This window comes from Schistocerca piceifrons, chromosome 2 (genome assembly GCF_021461385.2).
Source record: "Schistocerca piceifrons isolate TAMUIC-IGC-003096 chromosome 2, iqSchPice1.1, whole genome shotgun sequence".
NCBI classification, from domain to species: Eukaryota; Metazoa; Arthropoda; class Insecta; order Orthoptera; family Acrididae; genus Schistocerca; species Schistocerca piceifrons.
This window is the reverse complement of record NC_060139.1, coordinates 886,973,577-887,000,011: the sequence shown is the minus strand read 5'-3', so window position 1 is coordinate 887,000,011 and position 26,435 is coordinate 886,973,577. Positions and strand designations below refer to the sequence as shown.

Here is a 26,435-nt window from a genome sequence, read left to right as displayed (position 1 = left end):
TGAGCGCGATATCTAACTAGTAAAATTCCATGCTCATTGTTTTTCTTCTGGAGGATAACTTAAATGAGCCCTTGAGCCGTAGCGCTCCATTCGATATACCGCTCGCGTGCTGGTTCGCGATCTTTGAATAAGAGTTCGGCTAGCTCTGATTGGGGGCGAGAGCTATGAGGTATGAGTGGTAGCGAGGATAGTGAGGCCGCGAGAGTAGTGAGCTGCAGGAGATGAAGGGTGCTTTACGCTGTGAAAGGAGGCCCGTTCCACATTGTCGACGATGTGGTGGGTTGCGAGCGCCGAACCGAGGAAAGACACCAAGCGATAGTCAATTGGTTGCTGCCTTCGAGTTGGCGCTGGGAGGAGTGAAAGTCTTCTTTTCTGCTTTTCCATCCAGCACTCCTCGGGATCACCTACGACCAATGCCAGTTTTGAATTAGGTGAGGCAATTGTCTGATGAGAGCACGTTTATGTGTAAAGGAGAGCGTCCTGTACTCTTTAAAGTTCTAATGGAGCTTTGGGACAAGCATATCAAGTATTTAGTAGTGGAGTAATAAGCCAGCCCTTGAGACAAGCAATGTTCCCAGACAGTACTATATTTGTAGCTAAAAAATTATACGATCGCGACCGTTAGGCTGATTCCAGTGCATGCAGAAGCCTACTATTCAACTACTGAATTTTGTGGTCTTTGTGAACGTTCGGTGGGAATTTACTGACTGGTTTGTGGTTTGAATTTTCTCATCTCTTGTAGCTCTAATTTTAAATATTCCTAATTTGTAATGGGGCTGTTGGGATGAACTAATAAAGGAACGTAATTGTGATTTCCTTTGGCCTGAATTGGTCTTTATTCCCCACTCGAAATTGTTGAGCCTTGCAATTAACAAATTGTTAATTTAGAATCTTAATCTATTGTACTTCAATTTGTCAGCCTGTGTCATCCCCTCCCCCCCCCCCCCCCCCCCACCCCCCCACCCTCCAAGCGTTTCCCGTAGTTTATCGCTGTCCTGGTTAGCCACGAGTCTAGCGGAGCGGCCTTGACGACCGATGTGTCTGTGTATGAAACGGTAAAGCGATCCTATGTCGATCTGCCAACTGCTCAATGCCGGAGCTGTAAAATTGCACATAATAATTTTATTGAATGCTGTGTCTTATTTCTTAAAGATATGTGGCTTTATATACAGGGTGTTTGAAAAAGATCTCCCTAGCTTTAAGTATAAATGTAATGGGGAAATTAATGAATAATTACATCAATGATTACATACCACGAAAGACAATTCCTTCAAGTTCTGTTTAATGTTAGTAGACGTCAAAGTGGGATCCATTTGTTGCCCTGCACACGCCGCGACGATATTCCACTTCTCGCCACGTATTCATCAACATTTCAGGTGTAACTGTCCCAACCGCCGCGACAATTCTTTCCCGTAAATGATTGATGTTTCTGATCTATTCACTGTGGCCCCGGAAGAAAAAGTCCAGCGGGGTTAAGTCTGGGCTGCGTGGTGGCCAAGGTATTGGTATATATGAACAGTTCAGATTAATGTCAGGACTTCAACATTTAATTTCAAGGCGCTTATTAGTAACTGCAGGCTTGACATTCGCTCAACCCAGGCGCTATGTGCATGCATGATTCTTTTTGTTCTTTCCTTCCATCTTGATTAACAATCGGCAATCACTGTGTGGCTTCTGTTAACTTAGTTGCTTACCCAAATGTGTTCTGATTAACTTGTTCAGCCCAGGTCCATTATTTGACCTATGCCAAGGTGTTGATTCTTTAATTCAATTGTAATGCTTGTTGATACTTATCAGTATTACCTGTATTTTGCGAGTTACAGCACCCGTGTTTCATTTATATTAGCGCCACCTCTGTTTAAATAATTCAGTCCACTAAGTTATACTTCGTGCGTCACCTGTAACTAAATTCGGGTGTTTCTGTGAGACGTGATCTGTGTATCGGCGAGGTCACCAGGTACAGGTCATTCTGACATCCGCAGGAGTATGTTGATTGCTCGACTGTAACCTCACATAACCTGCTGTTAAACCCTGTCTTGAAATCCACCACGGTAACTGTTCATAGAGTGACGAAAGGCGAAGATGAGATGATATACGGACGAAATGGTTCCCTCAACAAAATCCGTTCAGCGACTATATCGTGCACCAAGAAATTAATTCAGGTAAGTAAGTAGGGCACTGCAAGACCATTATGCAAGATGCGATACTGCAATGTCTGTGTTGTTAACAAGTAAGATACGATTCTGTGACGTTGTACCGTTCTTCATAACAACACAGGCGCTGCAGTATCGTATTCATATGCCGATACCCAGGCAGTGGCTTTCAGTTAATGTTCTCCGCCCTATACGGGAATTACATAATGTGTAGCACCGCAGGTTATGACGCATGAACGAAGAAATATGGAAATTTGGGTCTGGCTGTGAGTTGTGCACGGATAGCCAAAGCGCTTAAAGTGATCGCTCACGTCTTCTAATCGTTGTATTCGCAATTTTGTCTACGTAACAAATGAATCTAGAAGCCAATTGCGTCTTATACCACAGGTTCGGATATACGATGACTAAGAAACAAATTCATCTGAACAGATGCATAACACATAGAACACATAGAAATTAATAACAGATAACACGTTAAGGTAACGCGCAAGAGGTACCTTTCATATTATTAATGAAAAAAGAGTAAAGAGCAGTAAAAATGTACTGATTTGCTCTGTAGTGATGCTGTATTTCGAGATTATCTTCAGGTCACGCGATGGCTTTCAAAGGTAAATATAAAGCAACAGTGGCACATAATAATTGTCCACAATATGGTGCAGTTTATTTATAATTTATTGCGTTTTCTGATGCGAGGATAGAAGAGGTACTAGCGCGAAGCAGGTTCTTTAGTTTTCTTAGCCTCTTGCACGCAGTTACTCACTCAAGCGAAAGGAATGTGTAACTGAAACCATTTTTGATGTTCAGCCACACGAACAATGTAGAGTGTTTCTGATGCCCTTCCTGGTAACAGTAAGTTCTAGGGACGTTTCCTTGACGGAAAAGCATCGTTATGATGGCCGTCAGGCATCGTCTATGACGTGTTCAAACGTTACGATTCGGTAACATCACGCGTGTTTTATTGCCAGAAGTGACTTATGATTGCCGTTGTTAATTTAGAAACGTAAACATTCATTTTCTTCATTGTACAGAACAAGCCTACAAATATTCGTACAGGCCTGCTTCTGACAGACTGAGTCTATGGAAACTATTGTGACACTGATACGTTTGTTTTTTCGTCAGCATTTCGGCCTCTTTCTTCATAAACGTTTCTCTTTTGCTGACAAAAGTCTTTGACATACTTTTCTCTTGCCAGTCGTATGTATAACCTTTATAAGTCACATCCCGTTTATGTCCTGCTCCAAGCGAAAATTTCAGGAACTTCTTGTTCTAAATGTCAGTTCTTTTTGTAGTCACAGTAACACTCTCTTAAAGAGTAGTGACCAAGGTGTTTCCACACTATTAAAGCGTATATGGGGTCACAAAATTGTGAATGTTGAACATTACAGGACTAAATAGAAACAGGAGTTACTATAACAGAATTACACGTAGTGCATAGTTCACAGAGATTGCACTCTTGAACAGCACAACACTTTCTGATGTTTTGATAGCGTTGCGAGTCTTTTAAAAGACTGTTTTTTCCACCTGAGGATTACTGTAATGGATAAAAGTTCGATTGACAGTTATAGTGCTAAGAATCGGTACAAGAGTGGCCAAGCATCGTACAAAGGAACTTACCTGCTGAAATACGAGCTATTTAAAACAAATGTTGCGTATGGTTTGAAAAGAAGAGAGGTTTTATGGAAAATGAATCTACTTCTTTTCGCCATATATCCCAGCTTGAAGCCGCAGAGAAACATTCTTTCATTGATTCTCGTACATAAGAAAACTACTGAGACCGCGAATATTGGATGTTATTAGTTCCTGTACTAGTGAAATTCACCTACGCTGTTGCTTATTGGGTCACACTTTTATTTTATTCTCAGAGGTTTCAGCGGGCGGAGATAATTTGATAACTCATGTTTGGTCATCGTCAGGTAGTTGTAGCTATAAAAGGCGTTACACCACGCTACATATTAATTCCAAGTCACCAAGCGCAGCGTCTGTCCATTCCGCTGTTTCATGGTGATAACGGTTATCTCATCAGTGTGTTTTTAGTGTTGTGGAGTTATATAAACACAAGAGAATCCTTCTGCGTACAGTATTCCAGAGGACTCCTTCCATTAGCTCACACGTAAGTTCAGCTGCTTTACAGCCTAAACAATTTTTTAACTATAACAAATAGTATACATCATGTGCTAAAATTTAAAATTTTTGCAATTTGACTTTTATCTGACAGTGTTCAACGACTAGCGGTAAGGCTCATAAGATAACATGAGAATGAAGTTCAATTACTTCTCTGGCAAAGTACGATAAACCGCGTCTTTCAACAGTGCTACCACCCTTAATCACTATGCAGTCAATTCAGGTCACGAAGGTAACAGAAATTTTTGCATTTGGTTGGCGAGGTAAAGTGAGAGAGTGGAGATTAATTTGTGACAACTGCACGCCAACATATTCGACTAAATCTTCGACCTCTCTGCCGTGTCTTATGAAGCACAGTCGTGTGGTATTGAAGTAATCTGTCCGGCGGGGGCTTAAATCTAGTTGACCATCTTGGTACAACTCCAGAGTAATAAACTGTCGGAGAGCAGCGCGTTCCACTCCCTCCTTATAATAGCAACATCAGTCGTGAAAACACTACATTGAGGTGGTGACCATTAAAGACATTTACAAAGTCCATACATCTGTAAAGGCTTGATCCTACGGTAACAGGTCAAGGGAAGGCAACAACGAACCATCTAAACTATGATCTTGTCAGGACGTTTCCATGTTTACCGTGTATTCCCTACGCTCAATGTCTAAAGTAGGCTTGAGAAAAAGTTTTATACTCTCTACACGTATTCTACCCATGAGTGATTTCAGAAGCCGTAGTGATAGTGAATAACACACTGATAGAATCAGGGACTGATCTTGTAGAATTTCTTGCTACACCTGAAACATACGTTGTGTCAGTTCGTGGAAATTGCTGGCTGGAGGATGGTACGATGCATACTTCTCCCCATCTCATCCCAGATTTGTTCTGTGGATGACAAATCAGGGGACTGGATAGGCAAGTGAAGGATCCGTACAGTTTTCAAGTGTTTGTAAAGTGAAGTGAAGCGAGGGATCTTGCACTGCCCTGCTGGAATATACCACATGGTACCCACGTCATGAATGATACGACAACAGGGTTATTATTTTTGTCACAGAGGGGAGAATATTGTACGTGAAGGATAGTGTACCTAGGAACAAATTATGTTTCCTGGTTGATGTTTCAGTCTAATGATCGAATTTAGAATTACATGAAGGAACGCGCACTAGAGACCGCCATCAGAAGTTTCCGGCACTTTCTACTGCTTATAACCACCGCCTCTTTACGAAAACTTCATGCAAGCACTGTTAGTGAGTATCACAAATATCTCATTTACTATTTAATCTTTCAAGATAAGGTGTTATATTCGCACTTACCTTCATTCGACTTCAGCGTCTAGGAGATAATTACAGATAAGTCTTAATCGGGCTTTCCATTGTAAAAGACACGAGCACCTGGATGATATTTAACACTTTAACATTTTAATTTCGAATTTCTCCTCAAACTCATTGATTACATGAAAATACAATATTTGTCCTCATGAAGAGGCATTTTCGTAATGCTTTTTCAACGCAAAAGACTTACAACGTTTCGTGGGGACACTCTGCTTGCAAACTAAGTCCAAATATCAGCTGCTGCCATCCATCTATTCATCAGGGCGAGTCGACACAATTCTACGATCTTCTCGTGGTGTAGTCCTGGATGCACCCGTGCCTGCCCTTCTTGCCATAGCGCTTTCGGGGACAGTTTTGTCAGCATTTGTTCTGCAGTCACAGCACTACAGGCAACTGTCTGCGCGATTTATCGGTGCGGTGCTTTCTCGTGCCACGACCTTACTCAAAGTGCGAAAGCTGACAGTGAGTTGTAGGTGCGCGTAATTTAACTACATCTGACATTGGTATCGGTGGTCCGTCAGAGCCGATGTCTTCTCTACATTTATTCTCGATTTTCGTAACATTTGCAATTAGTTGCACATATATGTAATGAGAAGCACGTACGAAAAGTTTTTTCTGGCAAAACTCAAAAGTAGTGAAATGGGTTTCGTAACGATAAAGAGAAATTAGAAGATCAGAATAAACATCATCTCACTGTAGACTCGTGAAATACACATGCACATGTACGAAAATATTGTTTAAGCTTTGCTTCCAGCTGCACGAATTGATAAATATCTGTTGTTAATATCCTGCTAATAACGTCTAATTACCCAGAAGTATGAAGCGGAATTAGAGATTGCGCCTCTATTAATATTTAGGAACTGGAGAATATGATGAGAGAAAAGGATGTGGAAGAATGCGAATCGAGTCACTGTTGATGGAACCATTCAGGCATACCTCTGAAGTGATATCTAAGGATACCACAGAAAGCTTGAACCAGGAAGGCCACCGAATATAAACCTCGTATCTGAACCAATGCCTCATTCGAAAGAGAGATCCTGTCCAAAATATCAGATATGTCTACATCCGATGATTAAGAATATTTTCTAAAATATTTATTGCCCCACGTGGGACGATTTATTTTAGGCAGTAGCACACATTCCGTTCCTCTTAGCGACTATCAATTTAGATCATTTAGCACACTTCTACGCCACAAGAACTTTATAAGTTGCTGTATTTGAATGTTTTTCGTTATCTTCACTTACATGTTTGTATCTGGAGTAACTTTAATTGAAGATGACTAATGGAGTAAGCAAATTTTCGTGACACGTCATGTTACATCACCAGGCTGCCTCCTTATTTGTGTACAAGAAACACCGATACAGACATTATTTATTCTAGGTATCTCATACTTGGCGTCCAAACTGTTATGATTCTCGAACACAGTGTCAACATTTTTAAATAAACTGTTTAATTTCACTTGCATTTATTTACTATGGAACGTTGCAGGAAAAAGAAAGTGAGTAGAGGAAACGATGCGATAATATTTTCATGGGCAAAACCCATAAGTTTGTAAGTTAATCAGTTACATAGTAAAAGTTCTTATACGCAACGTTCTTAAATTTATTTATGAGTATTCTTGCTATGTTTAGTAAATAGCGTAAAACCCTCAAACAGATTAACCGAAACTGTTCATTGGAATGAAGAAACGAGGGTAAATTAATTATAACAGTGGCTAATGGATAAGTGTGATCGGCCTGAAAAGGAAGGTGTTGCAACGGTATTATAGAACTGCCTACGACAGCACATCACTGAGCTGAATTTAGTTTTTGCTGGTGCCAAATTAATTGATAGTTTTAACAAAAACACATACATGACTTTTAAACACTAATATGAAACACTTACCCCTTCGCATTACGACCCAATAACGGATAATCTAGGCACAGGTATAAAATTGAAACGGTAATCTAACGACACGTCACATATCCACCATTGCAATCCAAGATACACGAAATACAATAATGACTGACTCGGCAGGCGCAAAAACTGCCGTAACATTTATTTATACAACACAAAAGTATACTGAAGTTGGTACCGTGTGTTATTATAAACAACTGTTATTGTTGCAACCTTTACACTGGCATCCTCCTAGTGGCCGAAACGTTGCTTTCACCAGTAATAATTTTTTTATAATATAACACGGTACCATTCCGAGAATTTCATGTCAACTGATTCTGGCCTTCGAAGTCTACAAATTTGAATTTATTCGTATTTTTGTTACCTATCCACCTCAAACTTTTTTTTTTTTGCAAAAAACATTTCAATTATGGCGACATTGAGGGTCTTCCCGTGGTGACGGCGATGCTCTCAACTCCCTACTATGAAGTACGACCGCTGAGTTGTAGTGTACGGCTACTACTATAACTAACTTCAGATGATTTGTCGCAATACGAAAGTAGTTAACGGTTTTGGTTTTATGTTTGTCATGTTTACAAGTCCTAACATATTCTAAAAATATGTGTGCGTTTTTTATGTATGTCTTCCTACACCACTGGACCGATTTCAACCAGTATTGGTACCTGTATACCTTACTGGCAGGCGAAGATTACTTTGGTAGATGAGAACTACTTACCTGTCAAAGGGGTGGGGGTGAGGTTGAGAAAGATACGTGAATTCCCAGATTTCATGTGAGAATCGGAGCACTTAACGACTTTTAACAAACGTTAGGTATAATTTGAAACATTTATGAAATTTTTTCTCGCTGACAACCCCTACGAAACTACGAAAGGAAAAATGTTTATTACTTAATACTTTTCTTCTGTCATGCAGTGAAAGTACCGCAAAAGGCATGACGTTATAATTTATTACTTCTTTACTGTTCACTAAACTCGCGATAAATTTTACAGATAGTATGAACATTTACTACTGAATGTAACTGCAAAATTATATTATTCGACACATAGTTCAGGAGATATGGCGTTATAAACAGTGAGATGCTTAAACTGCCTCATAGTGCATGACTTAAGTTACGGCTTCATTGCTAATAGCTCCATTCCCAATACGTTTTTCAGGTAATATTCACATACGCTGCTGAATGTTCGTACAAAATTATACCATTGTGCGACACATAGTTCAGCAGTAATGACATCATTAACATTAAGCACATGGCTAGTCGCTGCTTGTTACGGGCGTGGACGCACACCTATAAACAAATACCTAGGCAATGCTGCATTTCTACGTTAGTTGTCTCCAACCCTACGGTCGTGAATATGTCATACATTAGTTTCACATATTAAGCCGTTACATATGTTGAATAAACGTGACAGTCAAGAGTCTCCGTCTTCGTCGTGGGTTCAACATCAGATTTAAAATGATGTTATGATGTATGTTCCAATCGTTATTGCATCAATATTCTGAATGACGCCCGTGTTCCTCTCCACTGGGACTTCATTACCTTGGCACAACATGAGAACGAAAATTAATATCAAATACGTCATCTCTTTGGGCCTGTAAAATCATGTTATGAATGACGCTTGTCTTCCTCTCCATTGCGGCGAGTTCATAACTTTGATACGGCGTGAGAACGAAAATAGCGCGCGTACATTTAAAGTCACATCGCCCTGCATAAAGACAGTCTCGTCCGATGGCACGGCTCTCGATGATATTTGTTAGCTGATAATACTGACGACTTGTCGCTCAATATAATGTGAACTCTGTCACTGCGGCAGATAAGCCGCGTCATCCTGCAAGAGAACAGGCCACTCTTGGTCCTCAGCATGGTACGTCTGTTATTGTAGTTATGGAAACGTTTCTTCCCGTGGCAATGGCCGTTCGGTACTCACGTGACTAATCGTCTTGAATAAATATCTCCTTCGCGACGACGTCCGCGCATTATCCAGCGGTGTAGTAACTTAGGATGGCTCGTAATCACAGTTGCACTGGACTAGCACTCGGGAGGACGACGATTCTAACCGGTGTCCTGCCATCCTGATTTAGATTTTAAGTGATTTCCCTAACTCTTTTATGCAAATACCGGGATGGTTTCTTCGAAAGTGCATGAGCGTTGTCCTTCTCCGGCCTTACCTAATCCGAGCTTGTGCTCCGTCGCCAATGACCTCGATGTCTAATGGACATTAAACACTAATCTCTGCCACGTCCTCCTGCTCCAGTCAAGTCGAGGACCATCTACTTTAGAGTGAATAAAATCGAAACAGGTAACCGTGGTTATAAATCACTCTCTGCGGTTAATGGAAGGATTAACACGAGCGTGGCGACAGCTCTCTTTACCTCTGATGGGCACCTGACGCGTAGATCATCCGATATATATAGTCTCTGCGCCACTGAAGCGAGGAGTCTAATCCACTAGTGTTCTGTTGGCCTCAGATCACAAACCGTCTCTAATGCTTACAATTGATTTGTATGAAGCCGCTCATTTGCATTCTCTTGTTTAGTGTTAGTGTTCAAGGGTGTACCCAGGATCTGAACTAGGGGGGGGGGGGGGGGGGGCAGGTCATTCATACTAGTCTCAGGAAAAAGGACTCGAGACAACATACAGCACTTCTTATTCAATGAAATAGTAAACTAGTGAAAAACTGCTTTCAATAAACATTTTAAATATGAGAATGCACTTGTTTAAAAATACAACTTTTTAATTCAGTAATAATCTTCTAGGATTGCCGACAGTAACGTGCCGAAGACGAAAAAATTACTCCTGGATCTGCGCGAACGATTTCAAATATCTTCTAGCGGGGGCGGGGGGGGGGGGGGGGGAGGCAGCTGCCTCCCCTGCCCCTCGCTGGGTACGCCCATGTTAGTGTTGACTGGAATACGCTGTTTGATATTCTGAGCCGGCAGCTGTGGCCGAGCGGTTCTAGGCGCTTCAGTCCGGAACCGCGCTGCTGCTACGGTCGCAGGTTCGAATCGTGCCTCGGGCATGGATGTGTGTGATGTACTTAGGTTAGTTAGGTTTAAGTAGTTGTAAGTCTGATGACCTACTATGTTAAGTCCCATAGCGTTTAGAGCCATTTGAACCATTTCTGATATTCTCATGTACCACAGGAATAAAATTCACGGCCCCAAACGACACATGAACAAGACTGCAATTATAAGCATCTGTTAATGAGAATGGGATACTGTTGATGAGAAAGAAGTGAGATAGTTTTGTGACCTACCCCCAATGTTATTTACTGTAAACATTGAGCAAACCATAAATAAGAAGAAAGAGAAATTTGAGAGGTAATTAACGTTCAGGGAGGAGAAATAAAAACGTAAAGATTTGCCGGTCACACTGTAATTCTCTCAAAGACGACTAAGGGCTTGGAAGATATGTTGAACGGAATACTCAAGACACTGTCCATGTCTCTGGGACAGATATTACTCTGATAAGCCAAAACATTATGACCACTGCCCACGGCGACGTTGCCTGGTGGTTTTGCGGGCACGTGACGAGGTAACAAAAGTATCTAAGCGAGGCACACATGGAAGGGGGATCACCGTAGCGAAGATATGGGGAATAAATGGGGGTATCTACTGACATAAGTGACTTTAACATAGTGCAGATAATTATTACGCAGAGCCTGTGAACGAGTATCTCGATAACGACCTAGCTGATCGAATGTTCACTTGCTAATGTCGTGAGCATCTACGGAAAGAGGTAGATGGACAGTTAAACTACCGCTAGATACTGAATGGTTGGACGTCGACGACTCTTCACAGAGGAGCTCAAAGGCTTGTCTGTTATTTAAATGCCTCGGGCATTGATGTGTTAGGTTTAAGTAGTTCTAAGTTCTAGGGCACTGATGACCACAGATGTTAAGTCCCATAGTGCTCAGAGCCATTTGAACCATTTTTTTTTGTTATTTAAAGTAGGATAGATTGTGATCTGTGGCAACTCTGTCGAAAGAGCACAATGATGGGGCACGCATTGTTCATCGTACATTGTTGAACATGGAGCTCCGCAGCAGATCACCCTAGGTGTTCACCTATTGACTCAACGACATCGTCACTTACGATTTCAGTGGACACGGGACCATCGCGATTCGACCGTTCATCAATGTAAACGTGTCGGCTCTTCGCGTGAATCACATTTTCGCTACACGAGGTCCATGGTCGTCCCGACAGAGGCCGTCTTCGAGGTGAACGGCGGCTTGACACGTGCAGCGCGCCACAGAGACAGGCTGGTGGAAGCAATTTGTACTATGGGAGACCTTCCCCTGCCCTTTCGTGGGAACTGTGGTAGTAATGAAAGACACATTGACAGCTGCGAAGCACCTCCATCCCTTCATGCTTGACTTCTAGCCCGATGGCTATGTTATCTTTCAGTATTATGATCGTCCTTGACTCGGAGCCAAAACCATATTTCATTAGTTTGAGGAGAAGTATAGCGGACTCACATTGATGTCTCGGCGACCAGATTAGCCTAATGTAAATCCTACAGAACCCATTTGGGTTGCTATCGGGCGCCAACACAGCGAAGCAAATCAGCGGCCTGCTATTTATACGAATTACATGACCTGTTCGTAGACATCAGATACCACTTAACTCCACAAAAATACTTCCACAAACCTACCAATAAACTGTAGGATGCCGGATGCGCAGAATCAGTGCTGTGTTTCGTTCCAAAGACGGACAAACAAGCTATTAAGCAGGTGGTCATAATGTTTGGGTTCATCCATGTACCGAGCGAGGTGGCGCAGTGGTTAGGACACTGGACTCGCATTCGGGAGAACGAAGGTTCAATCCTGCGTCCAGCCATCCTGATTTAGGTTTCTCTTCAGGCAAATGCTGGTATGGTTCCTTTGAAAGGCCGACTTCTTTCCCTAACCCCATGAGACCGATGACCTCGCTGTTTGGCCTCTTTCCCCCCAAATCAACCAACCAAACATTAGAAAAAGTATCTCAAGTCATACAAAATCAGGTGATGTCGAGGGTGTTACATTACAAAATAAGACATCATTGGCAGCAGATGAGTTTTGCTATTTGAGCAGGGGTGTAACTGACGACAGACAAAGTAAATGTGATAAAACTGTAGCGTGCAACTGTAACAAGCGTTTCTGAAAATCGGAAATACTGTATCTTGACATCCAATATAAATTTTATTATTAAGGTATTTACTGTAGAGTAATATAATATGGAAGCCATATGTAGGCGATGAATAAGAGATCTCAAGGAAATAAAAGATCTGGAAATGTGATCGGATAACGAATGAAAAGGCACTTAATCGAATATGTGGGTGAAGGAATTTGGTAATGGAGGCGAGCGGGGAGAGGGATAAAAATTATACAGTGAAACTGGCTTGACTGCAATAAGCAAGTTCAAGAAGACTCAGCATGCAGTAGTTAAAGACCCACAGAAATAAAGTTGTGTGCTTGGGTTAGGCTAGAGTGGAAAGCAGCATCAAACCAGTCGTTGGACTGAAAACAACAATAGTTTCGAATAGTTTTACTGTAGTAACAATTTAATCAGCATTCGTATAATGAACCTTCTGTTCGTTATTGTTTTGTGAGTAAGCAATGCTGTATGTAAGTAGTGCAATTTTTCGTCATGCCGTAACAAGAAAGCTGTAGCCGGCGACTCTGTTACGTTAATGCATAGCCGGCCGTTGTGGCCGAGCGGTTCTAGGCCCTTCAGTCCGGAACCATGCGGATGCTACGGTCGCAGATTCGAATCCTGCCTCGGGCATGGATGTGTGTGATCTCCTTAGGTTAGTTAGGTTTAAGTAGTTCTAAGTCTAGGGGACTGATGTTAAGTCCCATAATGCTTAGAGCCATTTGAACCATTTTTGAACCTTAATGCACAAACAGATCCTGTCATGGTGATTTTGTTTGATTTTTGCAGGATAATCCTGCGAGGTACCATGCCGACCATCACGGTATATGGGAACGACCTGAGCCCACCGGCGCGAGCAGCAAGGATGGTAGCCGAAGCAGTGGGAGTGGACGTAGACCTCAAGAGGACCTATCCCTTGAGAGGGGAGTGCAAGAAACCCGAATATCTCAAGGTAACTCACTTGGCGGAAGGCTGAAGTGCCATTAGTTGGAACTGCCAGCGACAGCGACAGTTAGCAGACGGGTGCTGTTGTCAGACAAAGTAATGGGCCGGTGATCGCTGGTGCTGCTCGGCAGTCAGCCGTCGTGACGTCAGCGGGTGGCACTCGCAACTGAAGCTACCAGCCTGGCGGTCACGTTGAAACCGTCAGCTATGGTAAACATTGTGCGCGCCATATCTTATTTCATTTAAACCGTAGAAGAACAGTTTTGATGGCTAAGACTATGAGCGACTGGCAATGTATGTCTTTCGTCGTGCTGTTGTGAATGACCACAAGGATAAGGATTTCAGAAACTCATTGCAAATATCTATGGAAAAGTATGGAATTCACTACTACAGGTACTTCTAGTTCACATTACCATAACTTCCTCTTCTTCAAACAAGGAGTTTAGAATCGTAATGGTAACACAATCTCTCTCCCCAGTCTCACCACCAGTGCACTCACGTAAGGTTTCTAACAGAGGGAGTGCCAGTAATTAATAATCTATCCTTATAATTACTGACTCTAGACACTTTCCTAATGACCGATCCTTGGATGAATTTGTTTAGAGCTCTTAATTTTACTTCGAGTTCTCTTTAATTTTCGTTGCAAATCAACACCTTAACAAGCTTCTCCACTCAAATGGAGACAATTCAGAGGGTACAGCTTCTTCCCTCACATATTTATCAGCATCGTTGTTCTTGTCTGAATTCGATTTCGGCATATTTATTTAGAACTTAATGACCAGGGGTCGAAATAGAAAAGAATGACAATGTGCTTTTGGATTTGTAGGCGCACATTCTATCTTATTTGATTGTTATACGCTCATTTGAATTGTTTTATGATTTATTTATGTTTAGGTGCTGTGTGTGCATGCGTATGTGTGTGTGTGTGTGTGTGTGTGTGTGTGTGTGTGTATGTGTGTGTGATCTGCATAGAAACAGGTGCAGGAGACCCTGTATAATGCATGGGTAGTCACTGGTATTCTTTGAACAGTCTCTTGCTCACCTAAAGAGGACTGAAGTAGTGGAGAGTCTGGACTGGGATTGGCCAGTGTAGCAAATGGATACCCCCACCATTGTCTGGATGGAGGTATCCTTTGTGAGGAGCCATATTTCCACACTCTGGCGCTGGTTCCTAATCTGAACGCTTAACTTTGTCTTGTGCTTCAAGTATTTTTCTGCAGACTGAAATGAAATACTTAATAGTGTGCTTAAAAATAGCCAACCCAGTAATCCAGGACAACAACTGTGACAAACAGATGGGGAGAGGAATTTTGATGCAGTGTTAGACATGTAACTCTGGGAATGTTGGGATCTTTGTTTCAGACCAACGGTGAATCTTTGTTGGACGTGATTAGGAAATAATGAAACTGCCTGTGTTTGGTGCGCACTGAAATATCATCGTGTTTGAGGTTTTAAGATGAGATTATTTAAGAAAGCCGTGTGAAGACTTTTGATTGGGTGAAGCACTTCCTCAAGGACGAGCAAAATTTATGTACAGCCTTTGTCACAGTGAGCTGTATGGAGAAAGCGGACCAGAAGTGCTTGAACTATTCTTAATTTCAGGATTGTGTGTGATATATATATTCAGGAAAAATGCATTTTTAATATTTTTCAATAAATTTATTCGTTAAAATTTTAATGCAATTAATTTAAAGATGTGCTTTGTCGTCACCAGACACGTGTTGGGTTCAACTCGGGCAACCACCCACGCTGTATGTTTACGTGGGAAAATTCGTATGATTAAGCTAATCTAGATAAGTAAAATCGTGTGAAGCTTTTAATTTTGTACTCCGTTGGCAAAATAGTTGTGAGTACATTAGCCACATACCCGGCGGTTCCTAAAGGATCGCATTGCACTGGGAAACGCGCAGCGTCGCTCTGGAGATTAAATTTAACTTTGTCAGGAAAAATATAGTGTCTGCAATACTGAGCATGTGGAGCAGTCTCATAAAGCTACATAATGGTGTGTACAAAGAAATGCATAGAGAATAGCACCAGGGGGTACGGTGCAAATATAAGTTGCCAGTATCACTACATAGCTACGGAAGTGACGTGGGTTTTGGGATAAAATTTAATTGAATGGTAACAGTACAGATCGATAATTTAATATTTTCATGAGATCCGTAGCAATAAATTAAATACTTTCAGATAAATTTTTGTTGAATTAATATGTCTTCCGACGAGATTTGCGTGCAAGATACTGAAGAATAGTTATATTGCTAGGCAATCGATTACAATGAGATCGTTTCGCAGCATGAGTATGAACGCTGAGAGGGTGTGTTTGAAGTAATAGGTTAATAGAACACGTATTGTAGGGAGGACAACACAAATCAATCGCCAATTATGCGCTGTAGGTATTGATATTATGAGGCCTAGCATAAAGGTTAGTCAGAGTGGAACTGTAATGTTAATGAAGAATTATGCCCGCATGGTACTTGTAAACAATGTACGAAATAGACGGTTTTAGGGATGTGCGAACTGTGGGGCTAATAAATGAAAATCGGTGAGGTAAGATCGTGTTGCTTGACAGCTAGTCAGTAGCCATTGTCTTCTTGGCTTATAATCGCCTGTTCTTCGGTCATCCATAAGCTAATAATACGTGGCAGTGATATGAAAACTGTAGTATTACTAAGCTCCAGAGACAAAATGTAGCACTGTTATTTGATTAGAACTGAGTCAATACAGCAGTGACGTCATCAGAGGCGGTGTCTCGATGCTAGTTTGTGACAGTATTGAAACTTCCTGGCAGATTGAAACTGTGTGCCGGAGCGAAACGCGAACTCATGACCTTTGCCTCTCGCGGCAAGTACTCTACCATCTGAGATATCCAAGCATGCCTCATGACACGTCCCCACATCTTCAATTCTGCCAGTACCTCGTCACCTACCTTCCAAACATCGCAGAAGCTCTTTTGCGAACCCTGCAAAACTAGAACTCCTTGAAAAAAGAATGTTGCGGAGACATGGCTTAGCTACAGCCTTGGGGATATTTCCAAAATGAGATTATCAGTCTGCAATGGTCCCGAGTTCGAGTTTCGGTCTGGCACACAGTTTTAATCCGCCAGGAAGTTTCTTATCAGCGCACACTCTCCTGCAGAGTGAAAATCTCATTCTGCTAGTGTTGTTTCCGTTGCGCAAATGAAAAGTAAAATCACAGACCAGAATTTGTTGGTCATTTGTTATATATTGTTCTTGATGATGCTGTGTCCGAGAAATCGTTATATTGCATGACCGCTGGTACTGCGAGTATAAATATAGCTCGCTCGTCAAGTCACATGTGTGGTGATTGTCAGCTAGATGTGCACGAGAGTTAACTAGGTGAACTCTCACTATAATAAAGTTTCCTGAAAAACTGAGGAGTCGAAATCTGCAGGCGGATGTCGGTTACGGCCGTTCAGAGAAATGTGGACATAGTGCGGAAAAGGGCGGCAACTATTAAAAAAACGTATAAAATCCGCATCATTCTCTTCCTCATGAGGGGGCGGGAGGGGCCGGCCGCTGTGGCCGAGCGGTTCTAGGCGTTCCAGTCCGAAACAGCACTGCCGCATCGGTCGCAGGTTCGAATCCTGCCTCGGCCATGGATGTGTGTGATGTCCTCAGATTAATTAGATTTAAGTAGTTCTAAGTCAAGGGGACATAACCTCAGATGTTAAGACCAATAGTGCTTGGAGCCATTTGAACCAGTTTTTTGGGATGGAAGGGGGAGGAGGGGTTCAGGTTGGAACTGAGAGAGGATGTAAAACCTTTGTCAAAAAAAACGTGCTCAGTTCCCTAAGTCACATCAGGTAGTGCTTGGCATTTCCTCTCTCCCATAGTTGGCAACGCAGACTCGGAAGTTCTCTCTGCTACAGTGACACAGACGCCAAAAATATCCAATGTTGGGCTCCCCGGGTCCTATTCTGTTTGCTTGTATTGGGGCCGACGATGCATACGAGACGACACCGAAGAGAAGGCACTTCGCTCTTGGCACATGTTATCTTGCAGCTAGTCTAGTTTGCTTGGTCATTTGGAGCCACTGAAAATACGGGTCCCTCAACGAATTTGTACCTCACGCTATTCGCCTTGCCCCACATACATCGTGAACACTCGGCTACTCCAAGGGACAAGCGGCAGATCAGTATATCAATGAATAAATTCCCGACACTCCTTAACTGTACCATATTTTATGGAGCGTACAGCCACGGAGTGTTAAATAGTTCTCAAATAATAACTCACTCTCCGCCGGCTAAGATCGCTGCAACTCGTCGGACCTTAGTGTCACTTGCTGTAACGTAAGGCCCGAACATTAACACATATCAGCAGAACATCATAACGTCTTCCGCGAATGACGTTGCCATTTTTACTCGGCATGTACGACTACGTCGCGCTACGGCATGACGCCGACAGTTCCAGACATGCGATTAGAAATCACATCAGCCGACGCCATTTTCAGTCACGATTAGAAATCACCTCAACCGACGCTATTTTCAGTCACGAAGTCGTGGCTTCAGTATTGTCTCTTTAGCTTGACCTGATATATTAATGCATTTTCTCCCAAGCAAATTATGAGAAATGCCTTTGTTTGAAACACTGATAACTCGCTTGCCACGTCCGTGGTAATATTTTCCTATTTTGCGATAGTACAGAACGAGCCGTCCTATTTGAAATTTTTCGATCTCTTCTGTTAAGGATCCCATACCGTGTAGCAATACTCCAGAAGAGATGTACAGGCATAATATAAGAAGTCTCTTTAGTAGATTTGTTTCTCCTAAGAGTTCTGCCAATAAAACGCACTCTTTGGTTCGGCCTAACGTCAAAGTTTTCTATGTTATGGTTCCACTTTAAGTCGTTCGTAATAAGAATCCATAAATATTGAGTTGACTGGAAAACATTGAAATTTGTGTGATTTATAGTGTAATCGAAATTAAACGGTCGTAAGTACATACCGGACACACTGTTTCGGTAACTGTTTTGCTATTTAGCGCTTCTCTATAAGCTCAAGCCTCACGTATGAAACGTATGAACCGAACTACGCTTCTTGTTTTCCCAGAAAAAGCGCTTGCCTACTTTACAAAAATATTTCCAGTTCATAATGTACAAGAGATACGTAGACAGATGCACCTCCCCATTAACCATGGGCCTTGCCGCTGGTGGGGAGGCTTGCATGACTCAGCGATACAGATAGCCGTACCGTAGATGCAACCACAACGGAGGAAGGGGGGCGGGGTATATGTTGAGAAGCCAAACATAAACGTGTGGTTCCTGAAGAGGGGCAGCAGCCTTTCCAGTACTTGCAGGGGGAACAGTCTGGGTGACTGACTGATCTGGCCTTGTAACATTAATCAAAAGGCCTTGCTGTGCTGGTACTACGAACGGCTAAAAGCAAGGGAAACTACAGTAGTAATTTTTCCCGAGGGCGTACAACTTTACTGTACGGTTAAATGATGATGGCATCCTCTTGGCTAAAACTTTCCGGAGGTAAAATAGTCCCCCATTCGGATCTCCGGGCGGGGACTACTCAGGAGGACCTCATTGTCAGGAGAAAGAAAACTGGCGTTTTACGGATCGGAGCGTGGAATGTCAGATCCCTTAATCAGGCAGGTAGGTTAGAAAATTTAAAAAGGAAAAAGGATAGGTTAAAGTTAGATATAGTGGGAATTAGTGAAGATCTGTGGCAGGAGGAGCAAGACAGGTGAATACAGGGTTATAAATACAAAATCAAATAGGGGTAATGCAGTAGTAGCTACAGTAATGAATAAAAAAACAGGAGCGTGGGTAATCTACCACAAACAGCATAGTGAACGCATTATTGTGGCCAAGACAGACACGAAGCCCACACCCAACACAGTAGTACAAGTTTATACGCGAACTAGTTCCGCAGATGAAGAGACTGAAGAAATGTATGATGAGATAAAAGAAATAATTCAGATAGTTAAGGGAGACGAAAATTTGGTAGTCATGAGGGACTGGAATTCGATAGTAGGAAAAAGAAGAGAAGGAAAAGTAGTAGGTGAATGTGGAATGGGGATAAGGAATGAAAGAGGAAGACGCCTGGTAAATTTTGCACAGAGCATAACGTAATTATAGCTAACATTTGATTTAAAAATCATGTGTACGTGGAAGAGGCCTGCGGACACTTGAAGGTTTCAGATAGATTATATAATGGTAAGGCAGAGATTTAGGAGCCAGGTTTTAAATTGTAAGACATTTCCAGGAGCAGATGTGGACTCTGACCACAATCTATTGGTTATGAACTGTAGATTAAAACTGAAGAAATTGCAAAAAGGTGGGAATTTAAGCAGATGGGGTCGGGATAAATTGAAAGGACCAAAGGTTGTAGAGACTTTCGGAGATAGCAATAGGGAGCGATTGACAAGAACGGAGGAAACAAATACAGTAGAAGAAGAACGGGTAGCTTTGAGAGATGAAATAGTAAAGCCAGCAGAGTATCAAGTAGGTAAAAAGACGAGGGCTAGTAGAAATCCTTGGGTAACACAAGAAATATTGAATTTAATTGATGAAAGGAGAAAATATAAAAACGCAGTAAATGAAATAGGCGAAGAGGAATACAAACGTCTCAAAAATGAGAGCGACAGGAAGTGCAAAATAGCTAAGCAGGGACGGCTAGAGGACAAATCTAGGGATGTAGAGGCATATATCACGTGGGGTAAGATAGATACTGTCTACAGAAAAATTAAAGACGCCATGTGTGAAAAGAGAACCACTTGCATGAATATCATTTGCTCAAATAGAAACCAAGTTCTGAGCAAAGAAGGGAAAGCAGAAAGGTGGGAGGAGTGTATTGAGGGACTATAGAAGGGCGATGTACTTGACGACAATATTAAAGAAATGGAAGAGGACGTAGATGAAGATGAAATGGGAGATATGATACTGCGTGAAGAATCTGACAGAGCGCTGAAAGACCTATGTCGAAACAAGGCCCCAGGAGTAGAAAAAATTCCATTAGAGCTACTGATAGCCTTGGGAGAGGCTGACAAAACTATACCATCTGGTGAGCAAGATGTATGCAACACGCGAAATACCCTCAGACTTCAAAAGAATAATATAATTATTCCAATCCCAAAGAAAGCAGGTGTTGACAGGCGTGAAAATTACGGAAATATCAGTTTAATAAGTCATGGCTGCAAAATACTGACACGAATGCTTTACAGGCGAATGAAAACTGGTAGAAGCGGACCTCGGGGAAGATCAGTTTGGATTCCGTAGAAATGTTGGAACACGTGAGGCAATACTGACCCTTCGACGTATCTTAGAAGATATATTAAGGAAAGTCAAACCTACGTTTCTAGCATTTGTAGACTACAGAAAGCTTTTGACAATGTTGACTGGAATACTCTCTTTCAAATTCTAAATGTGGCAGGGGTAAAATACATGGAGCGTAAGGCTATTTACAATTTGTACAGAAAACAGATGGAATGGAATTTGATTTATAACTAAACCAGGTGATGCTGAGGGAATTAGATTAGGAAATGAGACACTTAAAGTAGTAGATGAGTTTTGCTATTTGCAGAGCAAAATAATTTATGATGATCGAAGTAGAGTGGATATAAAATGTAGACTGGTAATGGCAAGGAAAGCATTTTTGAAGAGGAGAAATTTGTTAACATCGAGTGTAAATTTTAGTGTCAGGAAGTCTTTTATGAAAGTATTTGTGTGGAGTGGAGCAATACATGGAAGCGAAAGATGGACGATAACTAGAAGCTTTCGAAATGTGATGTTACAAAAGAATGTTGAAGATTAGATGGGTAGATCGTGTAACTAATGAGGAAGTACTGAATAAAATTGGGGAGAAGGGATCGGTTGGTGGGACAAATTCTGAGGAATCAAGAGATCACCAGATTAAAACTGTTTGCCGGACCGAGACTCGAACTCGAGACCTTGCCTTTCACGGGCAAGTGCTCTACCAAATGAGCTACCCAAGCACAACGCACGCCCCGTCCTCACAGCTGTACTTCTGCCAGTACCTCGTCTCCTACCTTCTCGGTAGGAGACGAGGATGTTTCATATCAGCGCACACTCCGCTGCAGAGTGAAAATCTCATTCTGAAGAGATCACCAATTTAGTATTCGAGGGCAGCGTAGAGGGTAATAATCGTAGAGGGAGACCAAGAGATAAATACACTAAGCAGATTCAGAAGGATGTAAGTTGCCATAGTTACTTGGATATGAGGAAGCTTGCGCAGCATAGAGTAGCTGCATCAAACCAGTCTCTGGACTGAAGTTCACAACACACGTACACAGCTAGTAAAGCTACGTCGTCAAAGTATCGTCTACATTTGTTAACATCTTAATTTTTAGAGAACAGACTACCTAAGCTTACTCTGTTCTTTGAATTATAATGAAAGAACAACGCAGTATCTTCTCAGGGAAGATCATACATCATCAACATCCTCCGCAGATGGGGAAGAATCGTTAGGTTTTAATGAGAAATCCATTCGACCACCGTGTAATACCCAGAAATATTTTATTAGCTGTAATCATCAACTATTTTCACATACAGTATATAAACTGCTTAGACAAAATAATGTGAAAGTCAGTTTCAACACCGTGCATGGAACTTCAAGGGTTACACTTGTAACTGAATTTACTGTTTAATGTATAATATGAATTTGGCCTATAAGTGCCAGATTCTTTAATATTGGACCGTTATTTTATGTTTAGGTGTTTTGTGATAGGGGTCGTATTTTGTGGAATTACTGTCACGTAAGCTGTGTTTCGAGAAGAATGCAAAATCTTGCATTACTATGCATCACTGCGCTGTCCGGGGAAAACAGTCTTAAATTATTCCTACTACGAGAATTCATTTAATTTTTGGGAAAAGTGAAACCAAATACATTAGAGTGAAAGTGTTTCTGTGGTAACCACTTAATTGCAGCAATCGGCGACAATCACAACAGTTGTCAAGCCATAGGAACTGACTATCGATTCGAAGCACCAATCCCACAGGTCTAGCCTTGCTTTTGCATGACAAAAAAAAAGCTTCTCTTAAGTGTAGCTGCATAAAATTTATCAATAAATATAATCAAGCAACAAACTGCACAGTGACGCAGAAGCGCATACGCAGTTTTGAAAATCATACAAAGGAAGATTTGGAATATGAATTCTTACCAACTACAGGGTATAAAGTGCTAGAAAAACACAAATATTTTGGATTTTCTAAAGCTCATAAATTTCGAGGAACTAAGGTCACAACTCAATGGTTTGCTGCATGCATCAAAGAGTTAACTTTACAGCAAACATGCGTTTACATAACGATGTGGTTTTTTGTTCTTTGTTGGTTTTATTTTTCTTTTTAGTTACCAGTCTTCTGACTAGTTTGATGCGGACCGCCACGAATTCCTCTCCTGTGCCAGCCTCTTCAGCTCAGAGTAGCACTTGCAACCTACATCATCAATTACTTGCTGATGATTCCAATCTCTGTCTTCCTCTACAGAATTTGCCCTATACAGCTTCCTCTAGTACCATGGAATTCATTCCCTGAAGTCTTAACAGATGTCATTCCATCCTGTCCTTGTTTTTCACATATTTCTTTCCGCTCCGATTCTGCGCAGAAGCTCCTCATTCCTTACTTTATCAGTCCACCTAATTTTCAACAATCGTCTGTAGCACCATATCTCAAATGCTTCGATTCTCTTCTATTCTGAATTTCCAACAGTCCATGTTTCACTACTATACAATGCTGTGCTCCAAACATACTTTCTCAGAAATGTCTTCCTCACATTAAGGTCTATGTTTGGTACTAGTAGACTTCTCTCGGCAAGGAGCGCCCTCTTTGCCAATGCTAGTGTGCTTTTGATGTTCTCCTTGCTACGTCTGTCAATGGTTATTTTGCTGCCTAGGTAGTAGAATTCCTTATCTTCATCTACTTCCCTATCATCAATTCTGACGTTATGTTCCCGCTGTTCTCATTTCTGCTACTTCTTATTACTTACGTCTTTCTTCGGTTTGCCGGCCGCGGTGGTCTCGCGGTTCTAGGCGCGCAGTCCGGAACCGTGCGACTGCTACGGTCGCAGGTTCGAATCCTGCCTCGGGCATGGATGTGTGTGATGTCCTTAGGTTAGTTAGGTTTAAGTAGTTCTAAGTTCTAGGGGACTGATGACCACAGCAGTTGAGTCCCATAGTGCTCAGAGCCATTTGAACCATTTTTTTCTTCGGTTTACTCTGTCCATACTCTATACTTATTAGACCGTTCATTCCGTTCAGCAGATCAAATAATTCTTCTTCACTTTCAATCAGGGTAGCAATGTCATCAGCGAATCGTATAATTATCCTTTCACCTTGAATTTTGATGCCACCCCTGAAACTTTCTTCTACTTACGTCATGCTACTTCGATGTACAGACTGAAGAGCAAACCCTCTTGGCTCTTATATATATTATATATTACATTCTCACCCTATAGCTTACCCGTATTTTTCTCGGAGTTTCGAAAATCTTGCACAATTTTACACTGAAGGACGTTTTTTCCCAGTCGACAAATCCTATGTGGTACTATATCTGACAGATGTAAGAAGCTTCGACAAGTTGGAAGACTGTACCCTCCGGCTAGCCTCTTATTAACTGTATCTCACGCATAGCACTTTTAGTTGACATTTAGTTCTTTTCTACGGTTCAGCCTCTGTTATTATGCCGTTGAGCCAAACGTGTCAATCTTCTTTATTTTAACATGCGGTTGACATCTGACGCATAAGAATTGCAATCTTTCACAAACGCCTTGTTATTGGTAAACATACTTTAAAATGACGCAGACGTGTGAAATCGATGTGCAAAATATCAATGATGAGTAATTATCTAATATGCTGCAGTTTAAAGAATTGACATTCCTCTTCGATGTGATCTAATCAGACTGTGCTGATACCAAGTTTCTGATAATACTACAACTGCGCAATTTCTGTTCCAGTCTAGTAATTTCTGTTATTTCTACTTTTTGGAGCTAAATACTCATTCTCATGTTTATTTCATTTACAGATGAACCCAATGCACCAGATTCCAACCATTGATGATGGAGGATACTTTTTGTCTGACAGGTATGTGTACTAAAATGTTACTCATTCCATGCTGGATTCATTACAAAGTCTAACTGGTTATTTGTAATCTGTGTTGAATGCACTTGTAACTTTGGAAATGAATTTAGATGTTAATTAGGGATGAGATGACGTGCACTAACGCTAGTGCTTGATATGGTTAAATGCTCCAGTGAGATTTAATCAAGTTGCTTAGCGTGACCAATATTTTCTAATTCACTTTTGATATGGATAGTAGTTACGTCTCCAGAATGAGATTTTCACTCTGCAGTGGAGTGTACGCTGATATGAAACTTCCTGGCAGATTAAAACTGTCTACTGGACCGGGACTCGAACTCGGTACCTTGCCTTTCGCGGGTAAGTGCTCTACCATCTGAGCTACCCAAGCACGACTCACGACCTTTCCTCACAGCTTCAGTTCTGCCAGTACCTCGTCTCCTACCTTCCAAACTTCACCGAAGCTGTTCCACGAACCTTGCAGAACTAGCACGCTTGGAAGAAAGGATATTGCAGAGGCATGACTTAGCCACAGCCTAGGGGATGTTTCCAGAATGAGATTTTCACTCTGCAGCTAGAGCACTTGCCCACGAAAGGCAAAGGTCCCAAATTCGAGTCTCGGTCCGGCACACAGTTTTATTCTGCCAGGAAGTTTCAGCAGTTATGTCTTCTTAATGGGCCTGTTCACTAGGATGTCTGATTTTTAATAGCATTATAAGATGTTAATAACAACACTAAGCGGCACAATTAAAGGATCACCTTTTAGAAACCCGGTAACTGTATCCCGCTGCGGTGCATAAGTCTGAAATTTGGGTCAAAGACCCTGCAACCTTCCTTTGCAATGGTGCAATAGCGTGGCGACTTGCAACCTCAGTCTCGGGCTCGGCGACGCTTCAAACAGCGAAGGTGTCGAAACATGTGAAGAAAAAGCCAGAACTGGGAAGTTCATGTGCGTTGCAAGGTGGGTTCATGATGTCGCACTGGTATCAAATTTCACCGCAATTATGCCTAAAATCCTGCGGATGTGTCACACGATGGGAAGGCCATCACGCCACCCTTAACCACATTACACTCCATACGTTAACGTCTGTTCAATGTAGACCAGTACTGCGACACCCCGTACTGAAATCACAGGGTGTTTCCTGAAGAGTGGCCGAGGGAAACACTTCAGACACACCGACACTCGGAATCGGCAAGGAAAGGCCTTGGGAGGGTGACATAAAGGGCGCTAATTTCCATACACTTTGCGGCCGGAAACGACAGATGGCATTGGTTGAGCAGCAGGACGGCGTTCTGTACAACCTTAGTACTGTTGACACTCCCCGGCCGATTCAAGCCTTCTACAAGGACGTCGTCGACCAGCAACCTGACTGGACGTGGTTACACCCATTTACAATGGAGTGCAACCGCAAGTTCTACTCTGGCATACAGGACGGAACCAGCAAGGACCGTTCCAGTCCATTCAACGAAATATGGACGTGCTGCAAAGTGTTTTTGTGCTTTTACAGCCGTCCCGTTTAACGCGCTCATGAGTCGTGATCACAGGGGTGCGACATTGGCACATGCTTGAATAAACGCCAGAGGGTCCTAAGTCCCCGCTGTTCAGCAGTACCCTCAGTGCCAACTACCTGTCTTTGTTGAACACTTTAAAAATATAAAAGTACATCTGCTGAAGCCATAGGCGCTTGTAGACAGGTAATTCCTTTGACGCACTTCTGATTCGAGACAGTCTACTAGCAAACTTTTCGAAAACTGTTGCAATTTTGTCAAGATAGAATTTATTTCTACCTGCAGCTAGTGTATGTGTTGAT

The 26,435-nt window shown here is 41.9% G+C and overlaps 1 protein-coding gene across 1 annotated transcript in view; it reads left to right on the top strand.

The window, feature by feature from the left end:
- The first annotated feature begins 4,133 nt into the window (after positions 1 to 4,133).
- The window catches only part of LOC124777204 (glutathione S-transferase 1-like), a 32,808-nt gene continuing 10,506 nt past the window's right edge, over positions 4,134 to 26,435 (top strand). The window contains exons 1-3 of the mRNA XM_047252519.1: positions 4,134 to 4,263; positions 13,413 to 13,575; positions 24,572 to 24,630. Of these exons, the coding sequence (XP_047108475.1) occupies positions 13,432 to 13,575; positions 24,572 to 24,630 (203 nt within the window). The 5' untranslated portion in view covers positions 4,134 to 4,263; positions 13,413 to 13,431. The remainder of the gene's footprint in view (positions 4,264 to 13,412; positions 13,576 to 24,571; positions 24,631 to 26,435) is intronic.